General features: G+C 38.7%; 1 protein-coding gene across 4 annotated transcripts in view; it reads right to left on the bottom strand.

Annotated features, from left to right (window-relative positions):
* The window catches only part of DNAAF11 (dynein axonemal assembly factor 11), a 103,382-nt gene that overhangs the window by 53,253 nt on the left and 24,779 nt on the right, over nucleotides 1–25,350 (bottom strand). For all 4 annotated transcript variants that reach the window (XM_058444416.1, XM_058444417.1, XM_058444419.1 and 1 more), the window contains exons 4-6: nucleotides 13,395–13,567; nucleotides 7,889–8,112; nucleotides 448–630 (exon numbers count right to left, since the gene is read on the bottom strand). In XM_058444416.1, coding sequence (XP_058300399.1) covers nucleotides 448–630; nucleotides 7,889–8,112; nucleotides 13,395–13,567 — 580 coding nt within the window. The remainder of the gene's footprint in view (nucleotides 1–447; nucleotides 631–7,888; nucleotides 8,113–13,394; nucleotides 13,568–25,350) is intronic.

Genomic DNA, 25,350 nt, shown 5'->3' on the forward strand with positions numbered 1-25,350 from the left:
ATACTGTTAAATGCCCAAGAACATTGTATTAGGAAAATAAAATGTCTAACGAAACTAGTTTCCAATTCTTCACTTTGCAAATTAATAGAACAGACTCAAAAAGGAGCCCATTCATTCCACAAAATGACCTTTTTCTAGGCTAGAAATACTAATGTATTAGTGTAACCTAATACACTATTATTAGGCATATTAAAAGTGGTAAAAAGCTAAAGATATACAAACAAACCTCTACCTAAAATGTCATAATTCATGATGTTCTAAAGAAGGTACTTTGATATTAATGAATGTTAGCCAATACAATTCAACAAAGAGCTATACTTAGAAAAAACAAAATCTATATATGAGTGCTAAAGGTTTAACACAAATAATGGGTCAAAAAATGGGCAATCATGAAAATATAGTTGATAAGTGGCTACTGCTTCCCTCTCCTAGGAAAGAATGAAATACCTTAATTTTTCCTGATTTTTCCGTTGTTTTTCCATGTGTCTAAGAGTTTCCAATCTTGATTCAGGAGTAAACAAACAGGGCTTATTCCAGAATTCCAAGTCATCTTCACTGTTGTCTAATTTCTTTGTGTTGTGTTCCTCTATGTCTGGTGCCTGTAGGTGGGCTTTGCTCTCTAAAGAGGAACTAGGAAAAACAAATAGAGCACTTAAGAACAATAATGGATTCATGAGCTTCATCCTTAATGCTGGCCCTTTAATATCTATACACTTTTCTTACGTTATCTTCTCACCTTTGAATGACAAAGTGACTCTGAAAGACAGTCTAACCAGGCCTGGTTACCCTGGCCTGGATATGTAGTGAGATCAACCCAAGGCTGTTAGCACTCATTACATTGAAAGGTTGAACAGGGCAGGCCTTCATCTTCTATCATCAGGAATACTGCAGTAATCAGATTCCAGGGTTCACAGAACTGACTGCTAAGAATCACCTGGGGAGCTTTATAAAAAGTACAGATTCCTGGGTTCTCATCAGAAAGCCTATTCAGTAGATCTGAAGTAGATCTGAAGTAGTAGATCTGAAGCCTGGGAATCTGTGTTTTGTAATATTTTGCAGGAGATTCTGATGATCAGACAAGCAATCACCCCACTTCTAATCTTGTACCTGTCAAGTCCACTCTCCACACTACTCCCAGAGGGACTTTTCTAGCAGGAAAATTGGATCACATTATTTCCAGGTTTTTAAATGATTCTCTTATCTCCAAAATTCGCTTGTGGGACCTATGGCACTTTTTTCTTTTCTTTTCTTTTTGAGACGGAGTCTCCCTCTGTCACCCAGGCTGGAGTGCAGTGGCCAGGGGTCTCTGCTAACTGCAAGCTCCGCCTCCCGGGTTCATGCCATTCTCCTGCCTCAGCCTCCCAAGTAGCTGAGACTACAGGCGCCCGCCACCACACTCGGCTAATTTTTTGTATTTTTAGTAGAGATGAGGTTTCACCGTGTTAGCCAGGATGGTCTCGATCTCCTGACCTCGTGATCCACCCGCCTCGGCCTCCCAAAGCGCTGGGATTACAGGCATGAGCCACCGCACCCGGCCGGCACTTTTTATAGTATGGCCTGTGTCTAGTTTATTTTTCATAGATAACTTCTGATTATGTAGCTTTATATAGTAACAGTTCTCTCTTCCCTTTTACTCATGTTTTGTGGACTGTCAGAGAATTAAACAACATCTCTGTATGTCATCAAATGGGTATTATATGAGATATTCAACATTTGTTCAACATGGACCCAAAATACACTTATTGAGCATCTTCTGTTGTGCCAGGCACCACAGATACAACCCTGGCCTACACAAACCATGATGCTACTTTCAGGAGATTCTATTCTTGTGGCAAGAAAATGACATAATTCAAGCAATAAACATTAGGTATAGTCTCTCTCCCCTCACCTCTCCCTAGAATAGACACTTTATTAGATGACATTAAATGAAAAAATTACATGAAGCCTTTAATACCAAATACAGCAAATAGTAGGTACTCAATACATGTTGGATTTTGTTAATGAATGAGGTGACAAGAAAGGCTCCTTTAGTTGCTCTTCAAACTAAAGATATTTTCTTCATTTTGAAAGCATCTTTTCAAATATATTTTCTTTATTTTGAAAATATTGTGAAAGATTCTTTTCAAAGGGATGAACTGAAAATACTAGAACATGAAATTTAAGTAGCATCAGTAGAATATAGAGTAAAATTCTGCTTAGATTCTTTACAGATACAATGCAACTAAATATTTTAATAAGCAAAATAATGCAAATCACTGAAAATAAATAAATTGCTTTGCTATACAGCTACAGTTCTTTATGATATTGAAAGAATAATCTATTAAGGGTATCTATAATATTCTACAATATTCTAGATAATTGCCACTGAAATAATTGGTTCCATTCTCATTTAACCATCTAAATTATATTTTTCCTGGAAAGTGACTAATTGGTTCAATCTGGCCTTTTGCAATCTAAAATAATAATTATAAAAACATAAAAATAACAGTACTTGAGAAATTTATCAGAGATATGAGCTAAATAACATAAGTCTCCAAGGCAAAATGCATATAAATGTGTGTAACTGCTTGATGAAACAGAGTGAGCTCATTACTGTATGATCAAAAAAACTTTCTCTTCAACCATTGCCTTCAAACCCGCTCTCTCAGAACTCTCTTCTCATCCATGAGCAGATCCCACAGCTCTACAGTCACTTTTAAGAACAGCATAATCTCAGCTAAACATTCATTTTCAGGTACTAAAGGGTCTAAAGTTTAAATAAAATTCAGACCTAAATTTCAAATCGAAGCCATTCCCTCCCTCTCCAACCCATTCTCTCTCCTGGCCCTGTTCCAGATTGTGGTGTGCAGGGGAAGAGGGACACCTTCTCCTTCTACTTTTCATTGTCATCCATTCCTTCCTCTGAATCCCATACCACTGGGCCTCTTGGGTTCAGAGTCTTCCTGCCTTGAGAATTTGGGGCTTGGGAAGATGAATGAGGAGAAGAAGGTGAACATGCTTATATGACCACTCCTATTATAACCTGGCTGTTGCTACCCTTGCAATATCCAGATACTGGCTTTCTCTTCCTGCAAGCACCTTTGTCATTCTTGGAGACACTACAAGAGCCCTCCAAGTGTACTGTTCACTGTTGAGGTGGTCAATATACTTCCTGGCTCCTTTTGTGATAAATCCCCAGCTTCTGCCACTGATAATCCACCCCCTAGTGTCTTACTGCTGCTGTCCTTTTGGACAGCATCTCTTCAAGACAGCTCAAACCCAGCCCCTTCTACCATGTCTACTTGGTCTATAAAATATTCATAAATCCTGGCTGGGTGGGGTGGCTCATGCCTGTAATCCCAGCACTTTGGGAGGCCGAGGTGGGCAAATCACAAGGTCAGAAGTTAGAGACCAGCCTGACCAACATGGTGAAACCCCATCTCTACTAAAGATACAAAAATTACTCGGGCATGGTGGCACACACCTGTAATCCCAGCTACTCAGGAGGCTGAGGCAGGAGAATCACTTGAACCCAGGAGGCAGAGATTGCAGTGAGCCGAGATCGTGCCATTGCACTCCAGCCTGGGTGACAGAGTGAGACTCCGTCTCAAAAAATAAAAAAAGATATTCACAAATCCTTGCCATGTGAACTGTGAGCTGTTTCCATTAATACCTTCTTCCCTGATCCCTCTGCTTTAGGCTGCTCCAGGCCACTTTCTATCTTTTCAATTCTCCAGGCTGGAGGCAGGCTCTACCTAGTCAAGAGGTAGATGTTCATCTCCCTTTCTTGCAGCCTCTAATTCTCTGTAGTGTTTCTTCTTGAAGCCTTGAGAGGGGAATAACCTCCTACTCCTCCCCAACTAACTCAGTGATTCAGGATTTCAATGATTCTCCTCCAGAATGTCTACGTTTCTGTCCAAATGGGCTAAATAGGGTGAGAATGATGAAGACTCAAGGATCAGCCAGGCCTATAGGGGAGGCAAGAAGGCACCTGCAAGAAATCCCACTGTAAGCTTCTACTAAAGTACAAGGAACAGATGATTTTAACTTTTGTAAATTTTCATAAACCAAGGATAGTAAATTATCTCCAAGATATTGTATGTGCCTATTACGTAACTTTGATGCAAAACACCAGGAAAAAATACAATCAGACAAGGATATTATAGCATAAACTCACTTATGAACACAGGTTCAAATATTATAAATAAGATATTAGCAAAATCAATGGAGCAATGCATTAGCAAATAATCATGGACAAAGGATGTTTATCCTAGAAGCTCAAGGATGGTTTAATATTAGGAATTCTGTTAATGTAATTCAACACAGTAACAGAAAAACACTATTGTCTCAATAGATTCAAGGAAAGCATTTAATAAAAATCGATATAATGCATGTGATGATAAAAGCTCTTCATCAACTGAGAATAGAAGGAAGCTTACTTAACATGACCCAAAACCCTATAGCAAACATTATACTTAATGATGAGAAATTGCAAACATTCTTTTTAAAGTCAGAAACAAGATACAGATACCCATTCTTCTTTTTTTTTTTTTTTTTTTTTTGTTTTGAGATGGAGTCTTGCTTTGTCGCCCAGGCTGGAGTGCAGTGGCCCAATCTCGGCTCACTGGAAGCTCCGCCTCCCAGGTTCACGCCATTCTCTGGCCTCAGCCTCCCGAGTAGCTGGGACTACAGGTGCCTGCCACCACGCCTGGCTAATTTTTTGTATTTTTAGTAGAGACGGGGTTTCACCATGTTAGCTAGGATGGTCTCGATCTCCTGACCTCGTGATCCGCCCGTCTCGGCCTCCCAAAGTGTTGAGATTACAGGCCTGAGCCACTGCGCCCGGCCCAGATACCCATTCTTAACACTACTATTCCACTCCATACTGGAGGCCTTTACAGGCACCATGAAGAAAATAAAGTAGAAGGAGAGGGATAGGAAAAAATTTTTCAAGTTACTGCTTACAAACAATTGTTTTTCCAACTAGAAAACGCAGGATTGCCTCTTTTATAAAGGTTAGCAAGATTAACACAATATCAGTATACAGAAATAATTTGTCCCTTTAAATATCAGCAAAACCAATTACACCTATTTTTTAAATCTCATTCTACAAGGTACTTAGATACAATGAAAGATGGTTTAAGACTTTTATAGAGAAAATTTAAAACTTCACTGAAGGACTCAGAAGATCTAAATAAATGGAGCTCTTCCAAAGTTCAGCAAGGAAAGAATCAATGTCATGAAGATGTCAACTTTCCCCCAATTAACATATAAATTAAATGTAATTTCAATCAAAATTCCACTAGGGATTTTTAAGGAATTTGATTAGCAGCGGATTCTAAAACTCATACAGACAAGTAAAGAACTAAAAATAGCCAAGATAACTTTGAAAAATGAGAATATCTCCTACCAAATATCAAGATATGCTATAAATCTATACAAATTAAAACCAGGCAGAAGTGCTCCTATGGAACAGTCTAGAGAACTCAGAGATGAACCCATGAATACATGGTTAGAAGGGATATAGTAAGGGTAGCATTTCAGATCAGTGGGAGAAGAATAGCACCTTAATAAATGGTGCAGACAATTAGCTACCCATATGAAAAACAATTAGTACCCTACCCTATACATTGGCAAAGGTTATTTCCAGATGAAAAGATACAAACAGATATGGCACTGAGATAAACAAGAATTCCATAAACAAGACAAAAATGTACAAATAAGCTTAACTACATTAATATTTTTAAACTTCATAAAACATAAGCTCTTATAATTAAAGACAAGTCACAGACTGGCAGAAGACACTTGTAAAGCACATAACCACCAAAGAATGTATTTTTTTATTTGTATCCAGAATCTAAAAGAACTATCAATAAGAAAAAAAACTCAACTACTTATTTAAAATAAGTAGGGGACTTGAATAGAGGATATCTGAATAACCAATAAACATATAAAAGATATTTAAAATATTCAAATTCACTAGTAACTACAGAAATGCAAATTAATTTTTTTAAAAATAGAGGATACTATATACTATACAACACACTTGATTGGCCAATATTTTTAAATATCATATTATCCAATATTGGCAAAGATTGAAAACTCTTGTATATTGTTGATATATGAGTATAAATTATTACAACTACTCTAGAAAACAATTTGGCAATATGTATAAAGTTGAAAAGATGTCATAATTGTTGTAGCAATGCCATTGCTAAATACCCTGGAGAAACTTTCATACCTGAACAAGGAGACAAGGGCAACATTGCTTGAATATCTCAACAAATGTTCAACATGGATTCAATAAATATTTATTGGGCATCTTCTGTTGTGCCAGGCACCAGAGATACAGGCCTGGCCAAGAGAGACCATGATGCTACTTTCAGGAGATTCTATTCCTGTGAGAATAGGAAATGGGAATAGGGAAAACAACGTGCATGGCCATCCAAAGAGGGATGGCTGTGTCCAGGCTGACCAGCTGGCACCACTAGGAGGACCACACGTGTTGTTAGAGCTGCTGCACATTCTGATGGGTCAGGGCAAATGAAACACTGGCCATTAACTACTTTGAATATTACCTCTGGGATAAATTGTAATTTATTCATCCATTATTCTATACTTACAATGAATTAGTTTTGCATGTCTTCGTGTGTGTAAATCTCAAAAACACAATGTTGCATGAAAAGCAAAGCTATAGAAAGGTATCATTCATGCTAAACACACAAACTACTATTGTTTAAGGAGGCATACTTGTGAAATAAGGGTATTAAAAATATGGATGGGATCAATATATATCAAATACGCACCAGCTTCAGGATAGCAGATGCCACTGGGATGAAGAGAGGAATGGGATGAAGGGGAAGTCCTTAAGGAGTGTCTGCTCTCTTTATGATATTTTATTTCTTATTTAAAAAAAGATCCATCATTCTCAGCAAACTATTGCAAGGACAAAAAACCAAACACCGCATGTTCTCACTCATAGGTGGGAATTGAACGAGAACACATGGACACAGGAAGGGGAACATCACACACAGGGGCCTGTTATGGGGTGGGGGAAGGGGGAGGGATAGCGTTGGGAGATATACCTAATGTTAAATGAAGAGTTAATGGGTGCAGCACACCAACATGGCACATGTATACATATGTAACAAATCTGCACGTTGTGCACATGTACCCTAAAACTTAAAGTATAATAAAAAAAAGTAAAAAAAAAAAAAGATCCAAAGCAAACATACGAACTATTGTCATTTATTAAATCTAGGTGGTAGAACTACAAGCTGCCTATATAACTATTTTGAAACATTTATGTATGTCTGAAATATTTTCTAATTATTATTTTCTCAATTTTAAGGGATTCTGTTATCTAAATACTTAATTCACTGTATGGAATCAAATCCACTGACTATAGTTGCAATTCACTTAAAATAAACAAACATGAAAAATTTAATTTTTAAAAAACCAATTAGAGAGTTATTAATCACATTAAAATGTATTCAGTATTTTTCTGAAATCTATTCCAATTCAGAAAATAGAATGTTTTATGATGCAATTAGAATTATTCAAATTATAATAATGTGATTTGTATTTAACGTTTCTAAAATATTCCTAGTCCAAAGTACATCTGTTAATTCATCTTTTCTGTACACATTTTATGGATTTCTCTGAGAATAATTTTAGATGCAAATTAAAGTTGCTAGTTTAAAAAGGAATTTTTACCCCAAGGAAAGAAAGCCTTACAGAATTGTCACAAGCAATGGGATGCTCATATTCTTCCATCCAAAATTCACATCATATTTCATTCCTCAAATTAATCTGGAATATAAGTGTACTGCAAATAACTTGGAAAGAGAATACAGTTTTGCTGCTTTTAACAAAAGTTAACTAGAAAGTAAACTAATAATTTACATACAGAGTAGCATTGATGTCTGTGTACCAACGTCCATCAAAGCCTGCGTTACTTCTCTTGTCTTCATTTTTATCCTCTTCTTGGTGTTTCCTCTGAGCCTCTTCCTTGAGTTTGGCTCGTTTAAGACAGTGATGTTTTTCCTGATCTCTGATTTGTGGTTCAATTACTGAATAGTCCTGCAATGCCTTAATCCTTTCTGAAGGCTCTATTTCTTTACCATCCAACCACTTAAACAAAAAACAATAAATATAGTACAATTGTTCAAAAGTAGCAGTGTGAATCAGCCCCAGGTTGATTTTGATTAGAACTTTTGAAACTTAGAAATAATAATATACCCCATAGTGATAGAGAATTAAAATAATATAATTCATGGGAAATATCAGAACATTGTTCTAAAACAATGTTTATTTCATACAATTTACACAGTTTTAAAAATACCTTTACTGGTAATAATAATAATTAGGTCTTCTGCTAAAACTGATAATACAAGCTCTCAAAATATTTTATATTAATTTTATAATTGCTCACTATGTCAAAAATGTCAATGCTTAAGTCAAATCATAGCTTCAAAGTACAACAATGGCACTTCCCAAAAGCTCTCTACAGAAAAAAAAGGCCTTGAATATTACACATGATTGAGCTCTGATACAAATGAGCCCATGTTTCACCCTTAACAACAAGACAAACAGGCTATTGTTACAGCATTGTTTACATCTGATACTTCAATTACGATTTTCCAAAGTAAAATATTAAAATAAAAGCATCAACTAAAGTTCTAAAATGTTAAAGCTAATGGTTTAAAGATAACTATCTACCCAGCCTTATTCTGCAAAATGAGGCAAGGTATTTAGGAAGGTGTGGTTGGAAGATAATGGTTCCCCAAGAATGTCCATGTTCTAATCTCCATGAATGTTACCTTACATGGCAAAAGGGGCTTTATAGGTGTGATTAGGTTAAGGATCTTGGATGATCAGGGTGATTCTTATAAGGACCACAGAGGTCCTTATAAGTAAAAGAGAAAGACCTGAGTGTCAGAATTAGGGAGAGATGTGAAGTTGGCACACTGATGTCTTTGGAGATGGAGGAAGAGGCCATGAGCCTAAAAATGCAGGTATTATCTAGAAGCTGAAAGGGGCAAAGTAAGGGATTCTCTCCTAGAGCCTGAAGAAAGAATAGCCCTGCCAACACCTTGATTTTAGCCCAGTGAAACCATTTCAGGCTTTTGATCTCCAGAAGCATAAGGTAATACATTTGTATTGTTTTAAGTCACTAAGTTTGTCTCAATTTGTTACAGCAGCAATAAGAAACATATAAAAGGAAAAAAATACACACAAAGATTTAGTAAAATATAAATTAAAAAATTATTAGAATCAGCTGAATTATAAGTCAAAATTATGTACAGATTTGGAAAAAAGATAATGCCACATATGCTCTGGTCATAAGGACTCATATGGTTGCTATAGATGGGCTGCAGATTTGGTTCCGAGCTTCTTGGCAGCCAAAGCGAAATAGAAAAACATAATTAGTTACACAATTTTCATGGTCTTTAAGGAAAAAATACAGTTTGTAGCTTTCCTCTAACATGCAGCTCTAAAACACATTTCTAGCGCACAGTTTCATAATGGGGATCTTGAGAGATGTCAAGCATTGTTTCTGTAGAAATATGTCCATACAGTCACAGGTTTCATAAGGCTGTTTCTTGCAGTATCCTTCAATAAAGGTATCTTCATACCATTACGTATGAGACCATAATGATAAATTCAATGCAATAAAACCTATTATTTAAGGCATTAAGTAATTGTGGTCCACATACTTAATTTGATCTAATTTAATACAGGATTGGGATCAAATCAATTTGGAAATTTTGGGATAAATGAAATTTACTTATTTTGTAAGTATACACAAGTAAATACACTGATATAAATATATGAATTAACATAAATGTAAATATATTTATATATAACTAATACTATATAAATACAGCACTTTCATAAATTTCTGTTAAGTCACCCAGTTTGTGGTACTTTGTTATATTAATGTATATAGTATAATTTATATATAAATATATATTAACATAAATACATTATATATAACTGTATATTATAACAAGCTAGAAAACTCCAGATAAAGATAATTTCTTTCAACTGGGATTTCTTCCCAACAGAACCCTGGGGAGCAAGGTGATCTTTTCTTCCTTGTAATTGAGGTACACTGATTGATTGATTGATTGATTGACTTCTGTCTTATAAATGATTTAAGTCTATTTTGATTTAATTAGAACTACTATTCCTAAAAGGCTATGACAACTGAACTCTCTGTCACTTTACTGACAGGAGGCAAAAGACCTCATATTAATAACTGATGACAAATTTGGGACTGTACCCCAGCACCTATTCTAGGAACCTCACTTTTTTAGTGATGTCTGTTAGTCTTTGAAATTGGCCCACATTTCCTTCAAGCCAAAATCACGTCTGAGTTTACAAGGCCTAAGAATCAGAGATCCAGTTTTAAGCTGAGCGTTTCTTGATCTTTCTTCACCCAGGATTCCTGCAGCACAAAGGTGGAGTGTCCACACTTATTGATAATAACTGTGCAAGTGCTGAAGCAGAGACAGGGACACTAAGATGTACTGAAGGCCTCACAGAACTCCCTTGAAGTAGGAATTATGATCCTACTATACATGAGTAAAATGAGGCACACAATTCACACACAGTGGAAGCAGGTGTCAGACCTTGGTTTGTCTGCTAACAAATCTGTTTCCCACTATACTGCAGGGCCTACCTACTTCTGGAGTGGCTCAGACACTGGGAAGAAAATCCTTGAAAAGGGCTGACTCTCCTCACACCTCTTCTATGTGACTCTAAAATAACGACTCTGTTGTTATGGGTTGAATTGACAAAAAAAAGATGTTGAAGTCCAAACCCCCAGTAGCTCAAATCATGGACTCTTGGGAAATAGGGTTATTAGAGATGTCCCCTGACAAAAAAAGACGTTGAAGTCCTAACCCCTAGTAGCTCAAATCAGGGACTTTTTGGAAACAGGGTCATTATGGACGTAATTCATTGAGACTAAATCATCCTGGAGCAGGTGGGCCCCAAGCCAATATAACTGGTGTCTTTATAAAGAGAGAGAGCCTTGTGAAGAGGAAGGCAGAGACCCTCAGGGTAATGTGTCTACAAGCTCAAGAATGCCAAAGATCAGCAGAAGCTAGGAGGGAGGCATGAAGCAGATTCTCCCTTGCAGTCCCTGGAAGGAACCAGTCCTGTCAACATCTTGAACTTGAATATCTGGCCTTCAGAACTACAAGATGAAGGCCGGGCGCGGTGGCTCACGCTTGTAATCCCAGCACTTTGGGAAGCCGAGGCGGGCAGATCACGAGGTCAGGAGATCGAGACCACGGTGAAACCCTGTCTCTACTAAAAATACAAAAAAATTAGCCGGGCGTGGTGGCGGGCGCCTGTAGTCCCAGCTACTCAGAGAGGCTGAGGCAGGAGAATGGCGTGAACCCGGGAGGCGGAGCTTGCAGTGAGCTGAGATCGTGCCATTGCACTCCAGCCTGGGCGACAGAGCCAGACTCCGTCTCAAAAAAAGAAAAAAAAAAGAACTACAAGATGATACATTTCTGTTGTTTAAGCCATCTACTTTGCAGTACTTTGTTACAGCAGCCCTAGGAAAATAATACATTTATTAACACAATTCCTTTCAAGCAGCCCACAAGCTTTCAATGAAATGGTAATTAAGATTCTAAAGCATATCAACCTATTTTTAAATAGTAGTAAACATATGAATACTATTTTTCAAAAAGGGGCTGTTTTCTATTGAAGCAGTTAATTTGGAGAAGTCTTTCTGAAAGGAAAGACTTGATCCAACGCCTGTAATTTAACCCAGAGAGAAGTAGTGAGTGTGGGTATAGTGTGAATGGCGGAGGCATCAAGGTGGGACTCACATAGGTTCAGATCCCACCTGTGTCACTTGCCAGATGTATCAGCCTAAACAAGCAGCGTTCATTCCCTGAGCCCTGTCTTCCTCATCTCTGAATGTACCTAATTGTCTCCCTGAACGGGTCTGGGAGGATCAGAAACACTGTGCCCAAAGTACCTGGCACAACCTCTGACCCTGTCTGCAGCAGCCATATGATGGCTCTTACACCTCTAGCCTGACCAGGCTCAGTTGCGGCACTGACACAGGCTCAGCTGCAGTGGCCATGAGGACTCCTGGACCCTTACCCCTTCCAACGGAATGGCTCACAATTACACTACATGATCTAGTTCTATGATAGTCTGGGTCTCATCAGTTCATTTTCTAGGAAATCACTGTATAATAATGATCAGTTTAGGTTATGTATGAGACAATTTATCATTTATTCTATATTCAATTACCTGAATCACTTATTCTCTTAATCTGAGAAATTTTACATTAGAAGAAATGTGTCCCATTAATCCAGCAGTCAGCAGTCTCTTGACTGCAGAGAACACAGAAGTCTAAGGAACAAATGTCCTTTGAGAACTGAAAAAATGCCTATTGCACAGATGATGTATCCATGCATTCTCTTTCCAGGAACACGGACCCACATGCAGGCTGGGAACTCTTAGAATTACATGAAACTTAACATTGCTATCTTAATATTCTCTGTTGTATGATTTCTCAAGAAATAATATTTTTTCCTCAGTTCTAAAATTGCTCGATTGGGGGGATATGGTATAAGAGTAACATACACAGTAGTGGTTGTCAAATGAGGTTCCTGCACCAGCAGCAGCATTACCAGATTTTGTTAGAAATGTGAAATCTCAGGCCACATGTCAGATCTGACCCAAAAACCCTGGGGGAGGAGCACAGCAGTCTGTGTTTTGAAAAGGCCTCCACGTGTTCTGATGCACACCAAAGACTGTGAACCTGCCGGGCGCGGTGGCTCATACCTGTAATCCCAGCACTTTGGGAGGCCGAGGCAGGTGGATCACCTGAGGTCAGGAGTTCAAGACCAGCCTGGCCAACATGGTGAAACCTCGTCTCTACTAAAAATACAAAAGTAGGCGGGCATGGTGGCACATGCCTGTAATCCCAGCTATTTGGGAAGCTGAGGCAGGAGAATCACTTGAACCTGGGAGGCAGAGTTTGCAGTGAGCCGAGATCATGCCACTGCACTCCAGCCTGGGTGACAGAGCAAGACTCCGTCTCAAAAAAAAAAAAAAAAAACAAGTAATAATGAATTCTTATCAGTAATGATGAATGTTCTTCGTAACTGTGATTTGAACTCGTTGAGAAAAAGTCAAATTAAGTTCTGTGTGTTTTGGATGAGAAAGGTGAAAAGTAGGCAATTTATTTTTCAGGGATTTATTAAAACTATTCAAACAATATTAAAGGTCTAGCCATTCAAATAATTACTTTGGGCTCTCTGGAATATTCCATGATCTGAAGCAACACATTCACTATTGCTGCCAGTAAAGCAGGAATTATTGTAGTTGCTCATGCTCATTTATCTGTGATTTCTGCACCATTAAAAGAACCATACCTTTAATTGTGGAAGAGTTGCTACCACGAACTCCCTATAGTGGTCAAAGGAAGCACATGGGTTTCCCATGAGAAAGAGCTCCTTCAGATGGATATTGTGCTTCAAGGTTTTAATGCTGCTCAGTTCTCCAATGAAATTTACAGTCAAGTCAAGTTTTGCCAGCTCTTCACAACCTGTCGAGAAAAATAAAGTGAAAACAAAGCAAATAAAGAAAAATCACAGTGGTAATAAAACGTGTGTAACAGCACATAACAGAAGTAACAGTTGTAGTATTTCCAGTCTGCTGATTTATTGCATTGCTTACCATGAAGTGATTCTTCAGAAATATCAACTCAAAGCCTTCATCTTAACTCATTTTTCTATTTCTGTCTCCCCTTATTTTCACCCTCTGAGTCCTTCCAGCCAGGGGAAATCACTTTCCCTGCTCACATTTACAAGGCTGGTTAATTTCTTTGATTTGGTCACTATCTGGCATGAAAAAAGCAAAAGTATAAGCTGCTACTACAGTGGGTGCTACCTCAGAACAAAACTCCTACTAGAGAGGGCACCCGGAACCTGTCCTCTTGAGTTTTAGCAGGTCGGTAGGACACATTTCATCTTGGAGGGTGATAGTGGAAAGTTTCTCCAAAAAGAGCGGCATTTCATAAAACCAGTGCATCAGAACCAATATTTGCAAAGTCACCTAGCAGAGAATGGCTCTAAGGCCACCAAGAACTGAACTGAAGGTATTAACAAAAGTGAAGAATAAGACGTTTTTATGTTCAAAGGAATAATAGAAAAAGGGTGAGTCACTGAAGTAGTGTTTTATAGTAAATCTGACCCATCCACCTTCATTACAGAGATAACCAGATGCTATAGAAACTTTAATCGAATCTAAATTTGAATTTGAATTAATCCCCTCATTCACATTCCATGCAAATTTGGTGGCTAGGAGTCCAGACTTGGGAATTAGACAGATACAAGTTCAAGTGCTTCCTCTACCACATCCTTGCTAATGTGACCTTGGGTAAGTTACAAGCTTCAGCCTGCTCATCTATAGAATTATAATAGTATTGGTACCAGAGTCAGAAGTTGTGAAGATAATATACGATGACTCATGTAAAGCACTTAACATAATGCTCGCCACCTAGAGTGTCAGTAAACACGAGCTATGATTAGAATAGCTCAATGAGCACTCTAATTATCATATGACTTCTCGGACAATGTACCTACAGGGAAAGAAGCAAGCACAGCTGTCTCATGAGCAGAAACCTTGCAGTTTCTTTCCGTGAACTAAGAAGAGTTGACCTAGTTTATGCAGCAGCTTTTGTGGGCTTGGTTCAATATAAGATTCTCTCTCCCTACGACTGCCTCATGCTTGTGGGATTAACATGGCAGATTTTGCAACCTCCAATGTCTAGAAAGCCTTCCCCAGCTAATACCCCAGGTCCACCTTGTTCTGCATTTATTTCTTCAAAGTTCTACACACCCTTCCATTATGATTCCTTATTACATACTTTTTTTGTAATTTTTCTGTGGCTATATAATTTAGAGTGAATTTCGGTTCCTGATAGATTAATGTCACCAATATGAATTTGATTCAGATTGGTTCACAGCTATGCAACTGTGTCACCTTTGGTGAGATTTCCTCATTTCTGAAGGCTATATAATGGAACCAACTTCACTAAATGATCGTGTTCTCTCCCTGTTCCTGGATTCTATCACCTGACTCAATCTTGTCCAGAATTCCATGTTTTCTTCTTATTAAGTCAGATCCCAAGCCAATCTCCTCCAAATAAGTTACCTCTATCCTAGAACTTCCAGATATAGGACCTCACTCTATATCCATCCATCCATTCATCCACCTACATAGGAGTTACAGGGTGCCTGCTACATAGATGTTGCTGAGCAAGCTCTTTAGGATAAACTGATAAAAAAAAAAAAAATCATGGTCCCTGAGTTCACATTTATGTCTAACATAGAGAAAAGATAAAATGAGAAAAAAATACAAGGAAAAGAAAATTAAATGTGCAAACACAGAATCCAGAAGTAGGCAATGCCCATTAGACATTGTAAGCTACCCTAAACCTATATTCATTGGTTCTTTCTCAATTCCCATTCACTGTTCAACCCATTGTTTCTGGCATTCTACAAGATTTGCTTCTCTAAAGGTTACCAAGGACCATGATATTAGCAAGTCTAATAGACCTTCTTCAACCCACTTTTCACTAGAACAATCTGCTGCATGTGGCACAATTGATCATGAATTATCTCTTAAAATTCTCAGCCATCTTGGTAACAGTGATACTACTCTCTCCTTGTTCTCTTTATAATGTAGTCTGTTCCTCTTCATCTCTTTTATAAACTTCTCTGTCCCTTCAATGGTGATATATCCCAGAGTTCCACCCTTGGCCCAGTATTTTCTGTCATCATCTTCTTGATGACAACAGTCATGGTTATTGGTTTAACAAACCCCAGATTCTGATGATTTCCAAATGATAACCCACTATCTGAATATCATACTCCTATTTCCAAATGTCTGCAAGACATATTACATTCAACATGTTCAAAATGGAATTCTCCCTATTTCCTCTTATTCTCCATTCCTCAACACAGCTTCTCTGCCTTGTTTATGTCTAAACTCTTTCAATACCATCACTATTTTGGTTTTAGACATGAATTTGATACATCTAAGGGTCAAGTCATAAATTTAAAAGTTAAATTACTCTCTTAACTCCTTCATGTTATTAGCCAAGCCCCAGAGACCTTAACTCCTAAATTTTATCATATGCTTCCTGTCTACTATAATCCTATTATCCATACCCCAGGTTCTTATCACCTTTTGCAACAAAATATGCTAATAATCTCCTTATATCCTTATTTCAAGAATATAAACAGTTTGAAAGAAGGAAAGAATAGATGAAAGTAGGAAAAGAAAAGAGGAGTCTGGAACTTCTTGATGTACGACTAAGAAAGAAAGTACTCAAAGAAAGATAAGAACATTTTAAAACATCGGAAGAGTCTACTTGGAGGGGCTTCTGTAGCCAAACCTGGGACACTTTGATCATTATACTAAATAATGGTGGTAACATAATTCATCGAATAAAACAAGAATCCATGAGTCCATGCCAATATAAGAAATACAAATAAATTGGGGGAGAAGGCAAAGTTTTTTCTTAAAGTAGAATGTCATCTAGTAAATATAAAAAGAATGATTGAATGAAAACAAGTCATTAGAATGTTAAAACCAGTGCATGGAAGTATGATGAGGAATAGGATATTTACATAATGTTCAAGTATCTTCCCACAAATTACTCATTAGTTAAAAGTGAAATATAGTAATGGTACAGTAGAGAAACCTGGTAGACACTGTCTTTTCTTTGGTTCCTTTTACCGCCATCAGATACTCTCTAAGATACATATTGTTTCATTTTAATTTTGTGTACATCCTTTGTCATACCTGATGTTTTTCTTTTTTTGTTTGAGCGTTTATGACCTGTCTTCCCCATTAGAACTTAAGCTCCATGAAAAGGGGAAGATTGGCTTGTTAACTGCTTTATTTCCCACACATAAAAGATTCCTTGGCATAAGACAGAAGGTCAAGAAATACTTGTAGAAGAAACGAAGAGATGGGAGGAGGAAGAGAGGGAAGGAGAAAAGAACGAGTGAGGGAGAAAGACAAAGAAGGAAAATGGGTAAGTGCAGCAGATGAGTCAACAGGTAGATTAGTTAGTTGGCTCAGGTGAAAACTAAAGGAAAGACAACTTTAAAGATAATTGAGCAACTGAGGGAAAAAATGGAATTGACAAGACTGAGTATAGGTGACTATTATAGTTGGACATTAAATTCTAGTAAATATAATTACATGATATAAAATAAATAAGCACACGTAGGAAGAGACTCAATGTAGAAAAATGGTTATGCAAACTCTTAATACATCTATTCAATGTTTAACGTTATAAGGACATTTAAGATGATGGTTATGAAAACTATCACAGCATGGAGGAGAAGAGCTTATGATACAATGAAAATGGAAAAAGTAAGATATAACATTGCCCATGCACTAAAATTACAACAATGTAAAAGACAGAAAAAATAAATATAGCAAAATGATAACAGCAATGGTGGAATTAAGATTAAACATCATTCTATTTTTCAAAATTTCGCAACATGGTTATAGTTGAGAATTTTTTAAAGTATACAAGTAGAGAAAATACCTGAAACTGACAGAAAGCTAAGATAACAGCATAGTTTTCTCAAATGTCAAAGTATGCTCCAGGTACATCATACGCTGATTAACTACATGGCTAATATTTATTTGCTGTTTACTATATTAAGCTCTTCCATACACATTATCTTATTCAATCCTAACATCATGCCTATGAGAGAAATATCACAATTAATATCTTTATTTGAAGGTCAGATAGCTTCTGACCTTCAACAAAATATGCTAATAATCTCCTTATATCCTTATTTCAAGAATATAAACAGTTTGAAAGAAGGAAAGAATAGATGAAAGTAGGAAAAGAAAAGAGGAGTCTGGAACTTCTTGATGTACGACTAAGAAAGAAAGTACTCAAAGAAAGATAAGAACATTTTAAAACATCGAAGAGTCTACTTGGAGGGGCTTCTGTAGCCAAGTGTGGGCACTTGGCTCCGAGATGCCCATCGTCATGTGCACTCATGCCATTTCTCATGGAGAGATGGCATCGAATCCTTTTCCTTCTCTCTGCATCGGGGCTGGCCCCAAGGACTTGTCTGACCAACAGGCTGTGGCACCAGTGAAGTTCTGGGGCTGCCTAGACGTCTGAAATGCTCACACTGGAAGGATTGCCCTGCAAACAATTGCTCTGGGACATGTCAGAAGCCAGATCAAGTGTCTGGCTACCTTGACTCCACCACGCTCAGAGACCCTGAGCCACTTGGAGAATCGTAAAGGCAGTGAGAAAGAACAAAATCTGCTCCTGTGGAAAGAAACACATCCAGAAGCAGCGCCAGATGGTAACTGAAGCAACCATCTTGGAGGCGGATCCTCCAGCAACAGCTGCTTCTGGGATCTATCTGGCAATAGATACTTGCAACTGCAATGCAAATGAGCTAAGGAATTACCAAAGTTTACACAGCCTCTAAATGGATGAGTTGGGATTTGGACCCAGGTTGGCCCACCTGAAAAGATTCTCTGAACTGATATGTTAGAGCAGCAGTCTCCAAGCTTTTTGTTACCAGGGACTGGTTTCATAGAAGACCATTTTTCCACGGATAGGGGGGTGGGATGGTTTCAGGATGAAACTGTTTCACCTCAGATCATCAGGCATTAGTTCTCATACGAGCATGCAACCTACATCCCTCGCAAGATCAGTTCACAATAGGGCTCCGCTCCTACGAGGCTCTAAAGCAGTGGCTGTTCGGACAGGAGGCGGAGCTCAGGCACTAACGCCCTCTTGGCCCACTGCTCACCGCCTGCTGTCGGCCGGTTCCTAACAGGCCAGAGGTATCGGTCCTCGCCCAGGGTTTGGGGACCCCTGTGCTAGACAGTCTCTTTGCCAGTGTTAGCTATTTATTATTAAAATATCATCCTCATGTTCACCTTAAAATTCTCAAGCTACAATTCTGTGGAACACATATTTGAGTCTGTAAGTAAAAGTAGTTGTCACCACCCAGCAGAGGTGTGACCCAGGACTGACCTGCCTGGAATTCATGACACAGGTGGAGACGGACAGACCAGCTTGGAAGAAGGACAGACCAGCTTGGAAGACCAGCTTGGAAGAAGGAAGCAGGTGGGATAAGAAAGGCCAGAGATTAGATGTGGGAGAGTTGGGCAGCGAGTGTAATATCTCCTCCCAACACATAGTTAATTCAAAAGACCCGTCCCTGTAAATGGGTCCATATCCCATATTTCATTATGATATCCTGTTAATGTCATATGAAAATACACGGAGGGTGGGTAGGAGAAAATTGAGAACCTTGCGGATGGTGTGAGAGAACAAAATCTGCATCTTCTGCATCGGGAAGTCAATAGATGACATCTAAAATAGGAATATCAAGAAACAGCAGATAAGCATGATGTAAGTGCAATATTTGGAGAAAGCATAATATTGAGTGCATTCTTTAGACAATTGTAATAGAAGAAGAAAAGGGAATTGTGAGTAGCTACCTCTAGGCAGTAGGACTTATAGGTCTGAGGGGATTGACAAGGGACATAAGTATAGCACTGTGACCTTTTGAACTATTATATTACTATGCTAAAAATATAAATTGTGCAAAAGATAAATATCCAAAATGTACAAGAACAAATAAATGCTTTTACATCTTCTAGATTTTACTATATAGGTGAAAGCAATTCATTAACTTCACATCTTCAAAAATAATTATATAAATGAAAAGGGGAAACAAAATCATTATTTCTATTAAATTAATAAAAACATGGATAATATTAAAAATATGTATCAGCAAGCCTGTGACATAAGAGTTATACCTTTCAGCATGCAGTCTGTCAATATATAAAATAGGCTTTTAAATTCTTTTTTCCTCCATTGCTAGAATTTCATCTGGGGAAAAAAGTCCCAGCCAAATATCTCAACTGGAAACAGAGGTAACTCGTACAAATCTGTTCAGAACAGTTATACTCATAATAACAAACATAATTAAAAACACCTCCAGCACCAAACAATAAGGTTGCATTTGAAACACATCAATAGGAGGAGGTTCCAAGATGGCTGAACAGGAACAGCCCCAGTCTACAGCTCCCAGCGTGAGCGACGCAGAAGATGGGTGATTTCTGCATTTCCAACTGAGGTACTGGGTTCATCTCACTGGGGCTTGTCAGACAATGGGTGCAGCCCATGGAGTGTGAGCCGAAGCAAGGTGGGGCATCGCCTCACCCAGGAAGTGCAAGGGGTCGGGGAATTCCCTTTCCTAGCCAAAGGAAGCCGTGACCAATGGTACCTGGAAAATTGGGACACTCCCACCCTAATACTGCGCTTTTCCAACGGTCTTAGCAAACGGCACACCAAGAGATTATATCCCACGCCTGGCTTGGAGGTTCCCATGCCCACGGAGCCTCACTCGCTGCTAGCACAGCAGTCTGAGATTGAACTGCAAGGTGGCAGCAAGGCTGGGGGAGGGACGTCCGCCATTGCTGAGGCTTGAGTAGGTAAACAAAGAGGTGGGGAAGCTCGAACTGGGTGGAGCCCAGCACAGCTCAAGGAGGCCTGCCTGCCTCTGTAGACTCCACCTCTGGGGCAGGGCATAGCTGAACAAAAGGCAGCAGAAACTTCTGCAGACTTAAACATCCCTGTCTGACAGCTTTGAAGAGAGTAGTAGTCCTCCCAGCATGGAGTTTGAGATCTGAGAATGGACAATCTGCCTCCTCAAGTGGGTCCCTGACCCCCGAGTAGCCTAACTGGGAGGCACCACCCAGTAGGGGCCGACTGACTCCTATACGGCCGAGTGCCCCTGGATCAGGCAGCAACATTTGCTGTTCTGCAATATTTGCTGCTCTGCAGCCTCCGCTGGTGATACCCAGGCAAACAGGGTCTGGAGTGGACCTCCAGCAAACTCCAACAGACCTGCAGCTGAGGGTCCTGGCTGTTAGAAGGAAAACTAACAAACAGAAAGGACATCCACACCAAAACCCCATCTGTACGTCACCATCATCAAAGACCAAAGGTAGATAAAACCACAAAGATGGGGAGAAACCAGAGCAGAAAAGCTGAGAATTCTAAAAATCAGAGTGCCTCTTCTCCTCCAAAGGAACACAGCTCCTTGCCAGCAACGGAACAAAGCTGGACAAAGAATGACGTTGACAAGCTGAGAGAAGAAAGCTTCAGACGATCGGTAGTAACAAATTTCTCCAAGCTAAAGGAGGATGTTTGAGCCCATTGCAAAGAAGCTAAAAACCTTGAAAAAAATTAGACGAATGGCTAACTAGGATAAACAGTGTAGAGAAGACCTTAAATGACCTGATGGAGCTGAAAACCATGGCATAAGAACTACATGATGCATGTACAAGTTTCAGTAGCCGATCAAGTGGAAGAAGGGGTATCAGTGATTGAAGACCAAATGAATGAAATGAAGCGAGAAGAGAAGTTTAGAGAAAAAATGAGTAAAAAGAAATGAACAAATCCTCCCAGAAATATGGGACTATGTGAAAAGACCAAATCTACGTCTGATTGGTGTACCTGAAAGTGATGGAGAGAATGGAACCAAGTTGGAAAACACTCTGCAGGATATTATCCAGGAGAACTTCCCCAACCTAGCAAGGCAGGACAACATTCAAATTCAGGAAATACAGAGAACGCCACAAAGATACTCCTCGAGAAGAGGAACTCCAGGACACATAATTGTCAGATTCACCAAAGTTGAAATGAAGGAAAAAAATGTTAAGGGCAGCCAGAGAGAAAGGTTGGGCTACCCACAAAGGGAACCCATCAGACTAAGAGCAGATCTCTCAGCAGAAACTCTACAAGCCAGAAGAGAGTGGGGGCCAATATTCAACATTCTTAAAGAAAAGAATTTTCAATCCAGAATTTCATATCCAGCCAAACTAAGCTTCATAAGTGAAGGAGAAATAAAGTCCTTTACAGACAAGCAAATGCTGAGAGATTTTGTCACCACCAGGCCTGCCTTACAAGAGCTCCTGAAGGAAGCACTAAACATGGAAAGGAACAACCAGTACTAGCCATTGCAAAATCACGCCAAATTGTAAAAACCATCAATGCTAGGAAGAAACTGCATCAACTAACAAGCAAAATAACCCGCTAACATCATAATGACAGGTTCAAATTCACACACAACAATATTAGCCTTAAATGTAAATGGGCTTACTGCTCCAATTAAAAGACACAGACTGGCAAATTGAATAAAGGGTCAAGACCCATCAGGGTGCTGTATTCAGGAGACCCATCTCACGTGCAGAGACCCACATAGGCTCAAAATAAAGAGAAGGAGGAAGATCTACCAAGCAAACGGAAAACAAAAAAAGCAAGGGTTGCAATCCTAGTCTCTGATAAAACAGACTTTAAACCAACAAAGATTAAAAAAAAGGCCATTACATAGTGGTAAAGGGATCAATTCAACAAGAAGAGCTAACTATCCTAAATATATATGTACCCAATACAGGAGCACTCAGACTCATAGAGTAAGTCCTTAGAGACCTACAAAGAGTCTTAGACTCCCACACGATAATAATGGGGGACTTTAACACCCCACTGTCAACATTAGACAGATCAATGAGACAGAAAGTTAACAAGGATATCCAGGAATTGAACTCAGCTCTGCACCAAGCGGCCCTAATAGACATCTACAGAACTCTCCACCCCAAATCAACAGAATATACATTCTTCTCACCACCACAATGCACTTATTCCAAAATTGACCACATAGTTGGAAGTAAAGCACTCATCAGCAAATGTAAAAGAATAGAAATTATAACAAACTGTCTCTCAGACCACAGTGCAATCAAACTCGAACTCAGGATTGAGAAACTCACTCAAAACCGCTCAACTACATGGAAACTGAACAACCTGCTCCTGAATGATTACTGGGTACATAACGAAATGAAGGCAGAAATAAAGATGTTCTTTGAAACCGATGAGAACAAAGACACAACATACCAGAATCTCTGGGACACATTTAAAGCAGTGTGTAGAGGGAAATTTATAGCACTAAATGCCCACAAGAAAAAGCAGGAAAGATCTAAAATTGACATACTAACATCACAGTTAAAAGAACTAGAGAAGCAAGAGCAAATTCAAAAGCTAGCAGAAGGCAAGAAATAACTAAGATCAGAGCAGAACTGAAGGAGATAGAGACACAAAAAACCCTTCAAAAAATCAATGAATTCAGGAGCTGGTTTTTTGAAAAGATCAACAACATTGATAGACTGCTAGCAACACTAATACAGAAGAAAAGAGAGAAGAATCAAATAGACGCAACAAAAAATGATAAAGGGGATATCACCACCAATCCCACATAAATTCAAACTACCATCAGAGAATACTATAAACACCTCTACGCAAATAAACTAGAAAATCTAGAAGAAATGGATAAATTCCTGGACATACACACCATCCCAAGACTAAACCAGGAAGAAGTTGAATCCCTGAATAGACCAGTAACAGGCTCTGAAATTGAGGCAATAATTAATAGCCTACCAACCAAAAAAAGTCCAGGACCAGACAGATTCACAGCCGAATTCTACCAGAGGTACAAAGAGGAGCTGGTACCATTCCTTCTGAAACTATTCCAATCAATAGAAAAAGAGCGAATCCTCCCTAACTCATTTTATGAGGCCAGCATCATCCTGATACCAAAGCCTGGCAGAGACACAACGAAAAAAGAGAGTTTCAGGCCAATATCCCTGATGAACATCGATGTAAAAATCCTCAATAAAATACTGGCAAAACCAGCAGCACATCAAAAAGCTTATCCACCATGATCAAGTGGGCTTCATCCCTGGGATGCAAGGCCAGTTCAACATACGCAAATCAATAAACGTAATCCAGCATATAAACAGAACCAAAGACAAAAACCACAGGATTATCTCAATAGATGCAGAAAAGGCCTTTGACAAAATTCAACAGCCCTTCATGCTAAAAACTCTCAATAAACTAGGTATTGATGGGACGTATTTCAAAATAATAAGAGCTATTTATGACAAACCCACAGCCAATATCATACTGAATGGGCAAAAACTGGAAGCATTCCCTTTGAAAACAGACACAAGACAGGGATGCCCTCTCTCACCATTCCTATTCAACGTAGTATTGGAAGCTCTGGCCAGGGCAATTAGGCAGGAGAAGGAAATAAAGGGAATTCAATTAGGAAAAGAGGAAGTCAAATTGTCCCTGTTTGCAGGTGACATGACTGTATATTTAGAAAACCCCATCGTCTCAGCCCAAAATCTCCTTAAGCTGAGAAGCAACCGCAGCAAAGTCTCAGGATACAAAATCAGTGTGCAAAAATCACAAGCATTCCTATACACCAATAACAGATGACAAACAGAGAGCCAAAGCATGAGTGAATTCCCATTCACAATTGCTTCAAAGAGAATAAAATACCTATGAATCCAACTTACAAGGGATGTGAAGGACCTCTTCAAGGAGAACTCCAAACCACTGCTCAACGAAATAAAAGAGGGCACAAACAAATGGAAGAACATTCCATGCTCACGGATAGGAAGAATCAATATCGTGAAAATGGCCATACTGCCCAAGGTAATTTATAGATTCAATGCCATCCCCATTCAAGCTACCAATGACTTTCTTCACAGAATTGGGAAAAACTACTTTAAAGTTCATATAGAACCAAAAAAGAGCTCACATTGCCAAGACAATCCTAAGGCAAAAGAACAAAGCTGGAGGCATCATGCTACCTGACTTCAAACTATACTACAAGGCTATAGTAACCAAAACAGCATGGTACTGGTACCAAAACAGAGATATAGACCAATGGAACAGAACACAGCCCTCATAAATAACACCACACATCTACAACCATCTGATCTTTGACAAACCTGACAAAAACAAGAAATGGGGAAGGGAAAGGATTCCCTATTTAATAAATGGTGCTGGGAAAAATGGCTAGCCAGATGTAGAAAGCTGAAATTGGATCCCTTCATTACTCCTTAACAAAAATTAATTCAAGATGGATTAAAGACTTAAATGTTAGACCTAAAACCATAAAAACCCTAGAAGAAAACCTAGGCAATACCATTCAAGACATAGGCATGGGCAAAGACTTTATGACTAAAACACCAAAAGCAATGGCAACAAAAGCTAAAATTGATAAATGGGATCTAATTAAACTAAAGAGCTTCTGCACAGCAAAATAAACCACCATCAGAGCGAACAGGCAACATACAGAATGGGAGAAAATTATTACAATCTACCCATCTGACAAAGGGATAATATCCAGAATCTACAAAGAACTTAAACAAATTTACAAGAAAAAATCAAACAACTCCATCAAAAAGTGG

Source organism: Hylobates moloch, unplaced genomic scaffold, assembly GCF_009828535.3.
Source record: "Hylobates moloch isolate HMO894 unplaced genomic scaffold, HMol_V3 SCAFFOLD_9, whole genome shotgun sequence".
In the NCBI taxonomy this organism is placed as follows: Eukaryota; Metazoa; Chordata; class Mammalia; order Primates; family Hylobatidae; genus Hylobates; species Hylobates moloch.